Source organism: Meles meles, chromosome 2, assembly GCF_922984935.1.
Source record: "Meles meles chromosome 2, mMelMel3.1 paternal haplotype, whole genome shotgun sequence".
NCBI classification, from domain to species: Eukaryota; Metazoa; Chordata; class Mammalia; order Carnivora; family Mustelidae; genus Meles; species Meles meles.
This window is the reverse complement of record NC_060067.1, coordinates 122,073,247-122,085,217: the sequence shown is the minus strand read 5'-3', so window position 1 is coordinate 122,085,217 and position 11,971 is coordinate 122,073,247. Positions and strand designations below refer to the sequence as shown.

Here is an 11,971-nt window from a genome sequence, read left to right as displayed (position 1 = left end):
CAAAGTGTATGCAAACATTTTCATCAATGTGTTCGTTCTTTCTTTTTTTTTTTTTTTAAGTAGACTCTACCCCCTGTGTGGAGCCCAACTTCAGGCTTGAACTCACAACCTGAGATCAAGACCTGAGCTGAGACTCAAGAGTCAGATGCTTAACCAACTGAACCACCCAGATGTTCCTTCAGTGTGTGTTCAGTGTGTGTGTGTGTGTGTGTGTGTGTGTGTTAATTTAAATTCCATTTAGTTAATATATACTGTATTATTAGTTCCAGGGGTAGAACTTAGTGATTGATCAGTTGCATCTCATACCCAGTGCTCGTTCCATCAAGTGCTCTCCTCAATGCCCATCACCCAGTTACCCCATCCCCCCACCCATCTCCCTTCAGTGTGTTACTTCTTATCACCCAGGCCTCAGGGGAAGCAAGAACTTTTGAACCACAATTTCTCATCTCCCCACTTGGTCCCAGTCATGGCAGCCACAGGGACCAAGAGTGTTGTTGGAAACCCTGGTAAATCTTCAGGGTGTGACGTGTGGGTCCTGTACTGACCAATAGTAGTGAAGACATTCAGTCTCCCTGCCTTCTGCTTCCCTGCCTTCCAGCTTACTGTGCCTGGTGCATAAATCAGAATACTTTCAAGTTCTAATTGAAGTAAAACTCAGAATATCTAAGCTGACAAGGGGTAATCAAAAGAAAACAATATCATATTTCCTGGGAGGTTATACTTGGTTCTGCCTTAAGAGAAAGTGACCTGCCTCAAAGAGCCTGCTTCTGATTCCCAGCGCTGACCGCCTTTCCCTCAGTCCTAATTCTGCCAGCAGTTTTCCAGTCAGCCACAAGTGATGCTCCTGTGAAACCCAGGAGACTGCTTGATTCATCCTCATGGGACTAACACATTGGAACTCATAAACTTGAATTTCTGATCTTACCCAAGTGCAACAATTTGCAGGAATCCAACCCTGAGTATCAGAGGCTGTTTGAGGGAGAAGACAGCAGTAAATGCACAGAATCCCACCACCATATGTTTGACTCCCCCACCTGGTCCAAAGTAGCTCCAAATATGGCAAGAGAATCACCACCACCCTTCCTACTTCAATCAGAATAGCTTTTATAGATTGCATTGTAGCTGAACATTTCATTTGAAAAAAGGGCTCTGCTGCTTTAAAAGCTATTTGGAAACTAATGTTCTGAGCCCGTTGGAATCCTGAGTCCTTGTTTTCCTGTCATAAGCACAGGAAACCAGGCCAGCAGGGCCCTGGGAGCCAGTACAGCTGGAGGTGATTAGCTATCATCTGCAGTCAACAACAGAGAGGAAAGAGGGGAAAGCTGAAGAAGGATCCTTTTTCTGGAAAGAATGTAGCTAGGAAATGGAAACTGTGGCAAGAAAATGTGGTTTCAGTTTAGGACCCCTGAATGGAAACTCATTATAGCAAACATGTTACCGCCCTCATCTGGGACCTGGCGCCACTACCATGGAATGGGATGACACATTGGCTAGGGCCACTCTGGCTAGAAAGTGCATGGCACTTGCGTAGTAAGGCCACTGAGCCAAGTGGCACTCAGGGGCACTCAGGTATCAGATGAATGGATAAATACTGTGTGGCTCTTAACACACATTAGTTAGCTAAGTACTATAAAATGTATACCAGGAGATGTAACAGCTCAAACGTAATAGAAGCTTATTTCTCGGGCACCTGGGTGGCTCAGTTGGTTAAGCAACTGCCCTCGGCTCAGGTCACGGTCCCGGAGTCCCGGGATGGAGTCCCGCATCAGGCTCCCAGCTCCATGGGGAGTCTGCTTCTCCCTCTGACCTTGCTCTCTCATGCTCTCAGTGTTTCGCTCTCAAATAAATAAAATCTAAAAAAAAAGAAAAAAAATGTTTAAAGAAGCTTATTTCTGGTGTGCCCAACAGTTCTGGGCAGGTGAACAGCTCAGCAAGATAGCTCTCTCTCCAATTTCCAGGAACCCACGCTGATGGAGGTTCTATAATCAACACACAACTTACAAGGTCATCCTGGGAATTGTCTCCATTCCCCCAGCCAGAAAGCGGAAAGAGCATAGATTTTATGCTCTTTCCCATGGGGGATTTTATGAGTTGGGCAGGCATAGAAGCAAAGCACATCATTGCCACCCATTCCATCAGCAAGAACTGGCCAAATGGTGCCCCCGAGTGCAAGGAAGTTGGGAAACGAGTTGGCCGAGCTGTCTGCCCATGACAATTCTGTGCTACAGAAGAGGAAGCATAAATTGTGGTGGAATCTATTTCTAAAAGTGAAATTGTATGTTATAAATGAGTGGTATCTTTTATTAAGATTTTATTTCTTTATTTGAGACAGAGAAAGCAGAAGCAGGGACGAGAGTCAGAGGGAGAGGGAGAAGCAGGTTCCCTGCCGAGCAGAGCCCGAGGCAGGACTTGATCCCAGGACCATGACCTGAGCTGAAGGCAGACATCCAGCCAACTGAGCAACCCAGATGACCCAAAAGAATGGTTAAGTTTAGTCCTAAGCATTGCAGGATTAGAAACAGCATTTGTCCCCAAATCAAAACTTCGGTAAGTGCCATTAATAAAAATATTTCTGAATTATCATTGTTAAAGGAGAAAAATGGCTATTACATAAAAATCAGGTGTTCCTATCTGTGGTTCCAGTTAGCCTACTAGATCTCTTGCTTTTAAAATGACTAGTTATCTAAATGCAATCTGATATATCCAAGAAGTTAAAAGTTATCCTCTGGTGATAGATACCTTGACATTGAGAGAATGTGTTCCCATTTTACATAATTCAGAAATATTCAAGGTACTTTGTTATGGTGGAGATAATTGTAACAAATTATGCATTAACCTGCATAATATTTTAAAGCCAATGCAAATTGCAATATATTAATTTGGAATTGCATTTGACTGCAAGTTGCCAAAAACTAACCAAACAGGCTTCTACAAATCAGAGATTTCTTTCCCTAAGAAAACAAATTCAAAAGCAGGCAGTTGCTGGGGTTGGTTCTACAGTTCAAGAATGTCAACAGATACATAATTATCCTGGCCTTGCCTTCACTGTCTGAAAATGGCTGCTTCAGCTCCAGCTATTACATCCACATTCCAGGAAGGAAATAGGATTGACTAGGAGAAAGGGTCAATCAGGGCCTGGGGCAAGAAAGCAAAATTTTCCAGAAATCACAAGCAGACTTCCCCACTTGTGTCTTAATAACAAGAACTGTGTCACATAACCATCTATAACTTCAAGAAAGCTATTTTTAGCCAGTCATTGCTGTCCTGAACAAAATCTTGGTTCTGTTAATAAGGGCAAAAGGAACAGTAGATTTAGGGTAGCAGCAAGCAGCATGTGCCTTTCCACTTCTGCCAGTTTCCACCATTCCTTAGTAGCTAACACTGTTCAGTTGTTTAAGATCCTCCTAATCCCAGAAATGTCTGAATTTATAACTTGAAAATTCACAGACAGAAAATATTTGAAAGTAGTCTTCAGCTTCATGAAGAAGACTACATATTTTTATCCATTCACCTCTATATTCTAGAGGTCATGCTAAGCAAACTCTCCGGATACTTAATGATAAACTACGTTGCCAAGTGTTTGGCTTAGCTCTATCCAGCAGAATGAGTAATTATTCAGGTGGGGCCCCTCCAGGTGGACAAAGTACACACAATTACACACCTTGTGTGGTCAGAAAGTTGCTTAGTAGCTAAAATATGATTCATTGAGGCACCTGGGTGGCTCAGTCAGTTAAGTATCTGCCTTTGGTCATGATCATGATCATGCCTCAGGTCATGATCTCCGGGTCCTGGGATTGAAACCCATGTTGGTCTCCCTGCTCAGCGGGGAGCCAACTTCTGCCCCTCTCCACCTTGCGCTTGCACGCGCTCTCTCTTCTTCAAATTAATAAATTCTTTTTTTAAAAGATCGATTTATTGGAGGCACCTGGGTGGCTCAGTGGGTTAAAGCCTCTGCTTTCAGCTCAGGTCATGATCCCAGGGTCCTGGAATCCAGCCCCACATTGGGCTCTCTGCGCAGCAGAGAGCCTGCTTCCCTCCTCTCTCTCTCTTTGCCTGCCTCTCTGTCTACTTGTGAGCTCTCTCTCTGTCAAATAAATAAAGTCTTTTTAAAAAATCGATTTATTAAACTGGCTGTGGGGATTAGGCTGAACTCCGCTTTGTACTCTAGGATGTATTGTGGCTGTGGGAGGAAGGGAACAGTTCACACTTACTGCACACTTCCCACACATCATACCAAGTGTTTTCTACTCTCAGGGTGTTTAGGATCCAATGTTATCACCCTCTTTTTAAGAGAGGAAACTAAAGTTCAGAGGGACAGTCACTTGCCCCATGTTGCCCAAATAACAGAGTTGGAATTCAATTCGAAGTCAGCCTAACTTCAACACCCAAATCCCGAAGTGTCCTAGTTCTGTAAGTGGAATAGAGTGAGTAGCCCTGGGAAAGCCCATGTTCTTCCCTCTGGAGGGAAGTTGAGGCCCTGCTGCCTCAACTGCCCAGCAGCTATTTTTCAGATGTAGAGCTGAACACATTCCTTTTTTTTTTTAGTTAAAGATTTTATTTATTTGACAGACAGAGATCACAAGTAGGCAGAGAGGCAGGCATAGAGTGGCAGGGGGAGCAGGCCCCCCACGGAGCAGAGAGTCCCATGCAGGCCAATCCCAGGACCCTGGGACCACAACCTGAGCCGAAGGCAGAGGCCCAACCCATCAAGCAACCCAGAGGCCCCGTATTCTTTTGGGGAGGCGCATTCTTAACATATTTCTCTGGCCCCACTTCTGAGCTTCATTGAGGTTCTGGCTTTCATGAACCCATGATTATTTTGTTGTTGCTTGAAGATTTTTTTTTTTTTTTAAATTGAAAGAGAGAGAGAAAGCACAGGGTGGTTGGCGGGGCTGCGGGGCAGAGGGAGAATCAGACTCCCTGCTGAGTGGGGAGCCCAACAGGGGGCTTGATCTCAGGACCCCGGTTCATGACCTGAGCTGAAGTTGGATGCTTAACTGACTGAGTCACCCAGGCGCCCCCATGAACCCATGATTATTTAGATCAGTTAGAATACAATTTATCCAGCTAGAGCTTTTTTTTCTTTCCCAGCTACATTCTCCATATGAAAGATAACGTGTAGCCTCCGGGACAACTTGACTGTGTCCAGTTCTCAGTACCACGTTTACAAACCACTTCTGGAGATGAGTTTTCTGACAGGACTACTTTCAAACCCCTTACCTTGATTTGTGTTGTGACTGTCTTAAAGGGTGGCTTTTGGTGGTCTTGTCCCCAGACCTGTCCTGACTGTGGTAAATAATGACCATGTACTTAATGTCTTCAGAACGGAGCTTTGGATTTCACCACTCTGTGTTAGGTGCCTATTTAAAGAAACAATCTAGAAATCCATTTTTTGCGGATTCTTTAAAGTTCATGTTAATGCTCATTTTAGAACTGGGGGTTTGTGTTAGTGCCCAGCTCCACTGACTCCTCATTGCAGGGATCTAGTATATGTGCTGCCGAAGCGAGCACTCATTGCAGGGATCTATTCCCACTGACTATGACCCTGCCAGCAGGAACCCTTCCTGCCAGTTACGGCTACATGTCTCATGGGCCTGGACACAGCACGGACTAACTAGTTTCTTGACACATAAACATTCATCAAGTAGATAAATGGAATCCTCAAGTAGTAAAGCAGCAGTTGAGAACCAACAAACACGTCACAGTCTACATAGTTCTTTTCCACAGAAATATACTTGTGACCTAATGGGGCTCTTTCTGTACTACCACAATGGCATTCTTATTGTCGTGAATATGCCACAAGAATCGTTACCATCATATTAACCCACAGGTTCTTGGGAATACTTACAAATTAAAATTATAAAGCACTAAATCTCAGACAATACACTTTCTTACACATTTCAAAACTTACAAATAAAAATAGAGAAAAATGGAACTAAGTAGAGTCCCACGTTATATAGGAAGTTGTATGAAAAAGGCAGCATTTCAAATCAGGAAAGATGAATGATTCAATATATGATGTTGGATCAATTAATTAACCATAAAAAATTAGATTCTTAACACACCAAAAATGTAGATGCAAAATGGAATAACCATTTACATATTTAGTTCATAAAAGTCATAGGAAAATATATGGGAAATATTTTTAATAATGTAAGAAGAGAGGGGGATGGGTTTTGTGTATGCCAGACAGTACACACAGCAGAGGGTAAATTTGTTGAGCAAACCCCCAAACAGAACTTCCTGCAAATACATTCTCAAAAAGAAATACTTTCACAATTCATAACCCACACAAAAACATAAATATTCTAACATTTGACAGATACCAAGGTCAAAAAGCATTTTTAAAAAGACAAATAAAGCTGAATATGTAAAAAATACAAAGCTTCTATGACAAAAGACATAGGAAAACAAAAAAGATTAAAAGTAGGTAAAATGTTGACAAAACAGGACAATGGGTCATTATTTGTCATGCGTTACAATGTATCAATCAAAAAGGAAAGCAAATAGAAAGGCAAGCAAAGGACATGAATAGGCAAGTGATCATGAAAAATACTCTACTTCAGTCATAATTTTTTAAATGCAATCTTAAATGAGATATTTTCACAAATTGATCAAAAGAATTGATCATTCTTCAGACTGGTGCAGCTGTGGGAAGCCAGCCCCATTCGGTCACTGCTGTACATCATCGGACAGCGTCCTGCCCAACATTTTAATGTGAGGTTGGCCTGACATTTCAAGTTGTATGAAGTGATCCTCTAAAAATACTTGCACAACAGTTCGGGTATTTGCAGCAGCATTATAATACCAATAAGTTCAAAGCTATCTAAATGTCCACGAATAAGGAATGGTTTAATAAATTACAGTCCTTCTATGCAATGGAATACTTCTGTGAAGCCACTGTTCTAAAGAATGAGGTAGATCAACAAAAACTGACATGACGAGATTCTCTATACTATGTCATTAAATGACTTATGAAACAGTATATATGGAATGATCTCAATGTTTCTTAAAATGATATAACAAACAAAAATTAGAAGGCTATACATGTGCTTATCATTAGAGAGTGAAAATATGGGGCATTCACATTTTAACCTCAAGTGGTCATTAATTCCTTCTACACTGTATTACACCTATAATCCCAAAAGATTTCCAAGCCCTTAAAAAATAACAACCGTTTCAGAAATGACCACATTTCTTTATGACAGCTGTATGCAGTGGGAGGTGACATCTAATCCAGAATGACTTTGCATAACAACAGGGGTTACTCTTCACTGCATGGGAAGACAAGAACATACACAGCAGCCAGTAAATATATTGAGCAACCCTCCCCCCCCAAAAAAACTCCCTGAAGCAAGTGAAATACATTTTCAAAAATGGATCCAATGACAATTCACAAACCACATGAAAATATAAATATTCAAATATTCCCACAGGCCCTGCCAATGAGATCCACGCATCAGCTCTGCACTGTCTTTACTGGCCGCTGAGGAAGACAGAGACTGGGCAGGCCAGCAACCCTTACTAGGTACAAGAGGAGATGTGGCCGGATGGCTCAAGAGCTGTGTGGAGATCCATCGGCACTGAGGGTCCAGGAGTTAAGGCAACTTCTTCATTCACCTCCAAGAAAGCACTGGTCTCTCTGAGAGAAGCAGATTTCTTTTTATGGCAGCCTTCTGCACAACCTGTGTCCTTTTTTCTGTGTTCATTCTTCAGTCTCCTCTTGTACATCTTGTAAGCTGGGTGTTAAAACATGCAAGTGTTGAAAAATCACTTCAGCAAAGACTATAATGTAGTGATATCGTGTACTTTGGGGCCCTGTTTGCTTTGGGTCCCATATGTGTAAACACACAGAAATGAAGGGGGAAAAGAGAAGGAAAATGGGGTTCTAGTTCAAAAAGGCAACATAAGCAGGACGCCTGAGTGGCTCAGTTGGTTAAATATGTGTCTTTGGCTCAGGTCATGATCCCAGGCACCTAGGACTGAGTCCCAAATCAGGGTCTCTGCTCAGAGGAGAGGCTGCTTTTCCCTCTGTTTCTGCCTCTCTCCCCTGCTCATGCTTGCACGTGCTCTCTGTCTCTCTCTCCTCGCTCTCAAATAAATAAATAAAATCTTAAAAAAAAAAAAAAAAAGAAAGAAAGAAAGAGAAGAAGAAGAAGAAGAAGACAACATAAGCAGATCCTAAACTCATCTCCTCCCACAGACACACTAAGTTTCTCTGGGGAAAAAACCCTAAAAACGGTCAGAACTACCCCATAACATCAGACAAAAGGGAGGGAAACCACGTGAAAGTGGGTAGGAAAGACTGAGATGAAATCTCGCCATAAGCCTCACCCAGACAGGGCCACCTACAATCAGAAGGGAACTCAAAACATGGACTTTCTCCCTCAGAAGCCAAGGACTCATACCCCAGATTAGGCACCCCAACATTTAATACAGGTATCTGAGAAACAAGCCCCCAAAACATCTGGCTTTTAAGACCAACGGGTCTGGAGCACATGAGAACCACAGATCTGTGGTGAATGGAGGAACTGCAAACCAACTGTCCTGCCCCAGGGCCCAGCACAGGAGCAGCCCCTTGAAAAATGCCCAGAACTTTATGTAGAAGAGACTCATTCTTCATTTTACAGCATCAGCCTGAGGCACAGGAAAAGAAACAGACATCTAGGTCCAGGAAGAGAGTTCCATAATAAGACAAACTCAAAGAGAGCCATACCAACACACATTACAATTAAAATGTTAAAAGTTAAAGACAAGGGAGAATCATAAAAGCAGCAAGAGAAAAACAACTTGTTGCATACAGGGGGAACCCCATAAGGCTATCCATAGATTTTTCAGCAGAAACTTCGCAGGCCAGAAGGAATGTCAAGATACATTCAAAGTGCTGAAAGGAAAAAACTTCCAACGAGGAACACTCTACCCAGCAGAATTATCATCCAGAAGGGGAGGTGAAATAAAGAGTTTTCCAGACAATCAAAATCTAAAGGAGTTCAACACTTACAAGAAATATTAAAGGGACGTCCTTAAGCTGAAAAGAAAGGGTGCTAACTAGTAACGAGAAAACATATGAAAGTATAAATCTTACTGGTAAAGATAAACATACAGAAAAGTAGTGAATTAATCACTCATAGAGCTAGTATGGAAGTTAAAAGACAAAAGTTGTAAAACTAATCAAAGTAATTAGTTAAGAAATACACAAAATAAAAAGATGTAAAATATGACGTCAAAAAAAAAAAAAAAAAAAACCATGGAGGGGGAATAAAAATGTAGGGCTTTAGAATGTGTTCAAACTTAGGTTGTTACCAACTTAAAATGACTCTTATAAATACAAGTTGTTACATATAAGTCTCATGGTAACCACCAAGCAGAAATCTACAGTAGATGCACAAAAAAGGAGAAAGGAGTCTGAACAGACCGCTAAAGAAAGTCATTAAGTCACAGAGGAGAAGAAAGGAACAGAAGAAGAAAGGACCTAGAAAGAGCCAGAAAACAATGTCAATGTCAGTAACAGCATGCCCAGTTACTTTAAATGTAAATGGACTAAAGTCTCTGAACAAAAGATTAAAGAGTGGCTGAAGATTAAAAAACAACACCCATTTCTATGCTGCCCACAGGAGACTCACTTCAGATTTAAGGACACACTGAAAAGTGAAGTGGTGGAGAAAGATGTTTCATGCAAGTAGAAACCAAAAGAAAAGCTGGGGTAGCTATACTCATATAGAACAAAATACACTTTAAAACAAAACCTGTAAAGAGCATTCCCTAATGGCAAAGTGGTCAATCCAACAAGAGGTTATAACACTTATACATATGCACACAACATAGGAACACCTAAATATATAAAGCAAATATTACAGACCTAAAGGGAGAAATTATCAGCAATACAATAATAATATGGGACTTTGATACCCCACTTATATCAATGAATAGAATATCCAGACAGAAAATCAATAAAGAAACATTGACCTTGAATGACACATCAGACCACATGGCTGAACAGATATATAAAGAACATTCCATCCAAAAGCAACAGAATATATATTCTTCTCAAGAGCTCAAGGAACAGTCTCCAGGGTAGATCATATGTTAGGCCACAAAACAAGCCTTAACAAATTTGAAAAGATTAAAATCATAGCTAGCATCTTTTCTGACCACAATGGTATGAAACTAGAAATCAACTGCAAGAAGAAAACTGAAAATTTGCAAATATGTGGAGACTAAACAACATGCTATTGAAAAACCAATGGGTCAACAAAGAAATGAGAAGTGAAATAAAACACCTGAGACAAAGAAAAATGGAAATACAACATACCAAAACCAAGCTCATAGAGATAGAGAATAAATAGGTGGTTGCCCGGGGCTGGGGGGTGGAGGGTATCAGTAAAGGGAGTCAAAAGGTACAAACTTCCAGTTATCAGATATGTGAGTCATGGGGATACAATGTACAGCATGGTGTCTGTAGTTGATAATGCTGTATTATACAGTTGAAAGTTGCCAAGAGAGTAAGTCTTTAAAAGTTCTCATCATGGGGCGCCTGGGTGGCTCAGTGGGTTAAAGCCTCTGCCTTCAGCTCAGGTCATGATCCCAGGGTCCTGGGATCGAGCCCCACATCGGGCTCTCTGCTCCGCAGGGAGCCCGCTTCCTCCTCTCTCTCTGCCTGCCTCTCTGCCTAGTGTGATTTCTGTCAAATAAATAAAAATTTAAAAAATTTAAAAAATAAAAACTATTTAAAAAAATTTTTTAAAAAGTTCTCATCACAATGAAAAAAAACCTCTACATATGGGGCAGAAGTTAACTGGATGTACTGTGGTGATCATAATATACACAAATATGAATCATTTGTTGTATACCTGAAACTAATATAATGTATGTCAAGTATACCTCAATAAAAAAAGGAGAGGGGGACTATGGAGCAAAAGAACTCAGTATATCAAAATGGCTATTTCTATCTGGAATGGACCATTTGTGATTGAGGTCACTGACAGCTCATGCATACATTCTTTCAGGCCACTGGTGGCTCACCTTTTCATTCATTCATTCAGTCAGTCAGTCAGTCAACCAGCAACACCTGTGGAGTGCTTGCTTGCTATGAGTCAGGTGCTCCCCTGAGTGCTGGGAGATAGCCGGGAACAAGCCTGACTGACACGTTCCTTCCTTCACAATCGTACTAAAGAGAAGAAATTAAAACTTAGATCTAAGACAAATGAGTTATACTCTGTGAAGATTTCTCTTCACAGAGGTAAAATTAAACCTCAACTATTCCTTGTGTTGACTGTTACATCAGCAATCAGTGTATAATCAATCATATCAGTATGAATGAGTATAACTCAGACCCTGTTTCCTGATTACAGTGAAAATTACAATGGCCCAAGATGAAAATATATGTGTGTGTACGTACTGATGTCTTTTTTTAAAAAGACTTATTTATTTACTTGGGAGGCATGAGCAGAGGGAATCTTCAAGCAGATTCCCTGCTGAGTGCGGTGCCTGACATGGGGCTCAATCTCCCAACCCTGAGACCATGCCTGAGCCGAAACCAAGAGTCAAGATGCTTAACTGATTGAGCCACCCAGGTGCCCTCATTGGTATCTTTGTAAATTTACTTTCTGTGAACCTACCTAAGGACTGACTCTAAAATGATGTATTTTTGGCTGTATGGATTTTTATATATCCCATACATATGATACCTGTGTATACAAGTGTGTAATTCAGTATCTGTGTATGTTTCATATTTCATTGTTGGAAAATATTTCACAACCATTCAGCACAATTCTTAGTCACAGAAGCATTGTGAAATAACTTGGCATTTGGAAGACTTCACGGCTCTTGATGAAACATAACAAATGTCATTTTGAAGACAAATTATTGCCCCTGGAAACTTATCAAGTCCTAGAATCCAAGTTCTAATAGTACACTGTTTTTTTGTGAAGCATGTTTGTTTATAAGTTTACTTTCACATATTTTAATATTT

The 11,971-nt window shown here is 41.0% G+C and overlaps 1 protein-coding gene across 2 annotated transcripts in view; it reads right to left on the bottom strand.

The window, feature by feature from the left end:
- Window positions 1-5,545: 5,545 nt before the first annotated feature.
- Window positions 5,546-11,971, bottom strand: part of SLC10A6 (solute carrier family 10 member 6) — a 42,999-nt gene continuing 36,573 nt past the window's right edge. For both annotated transcript variants that reach the window (XM_045998486.1, XM_045998485.1), the window contains one exon: window positions 5,546-7,739. In XM_045998486.1, the coding sequence (XP_045854442.1) occupies window positions 7,525-7,739 (215 nt within the window). In that variant the 3' untranslated portion in view covers window positions 5,546-7,524. The remainder of the gene's footprint in view (window positions 7,740-11,971) is intronic.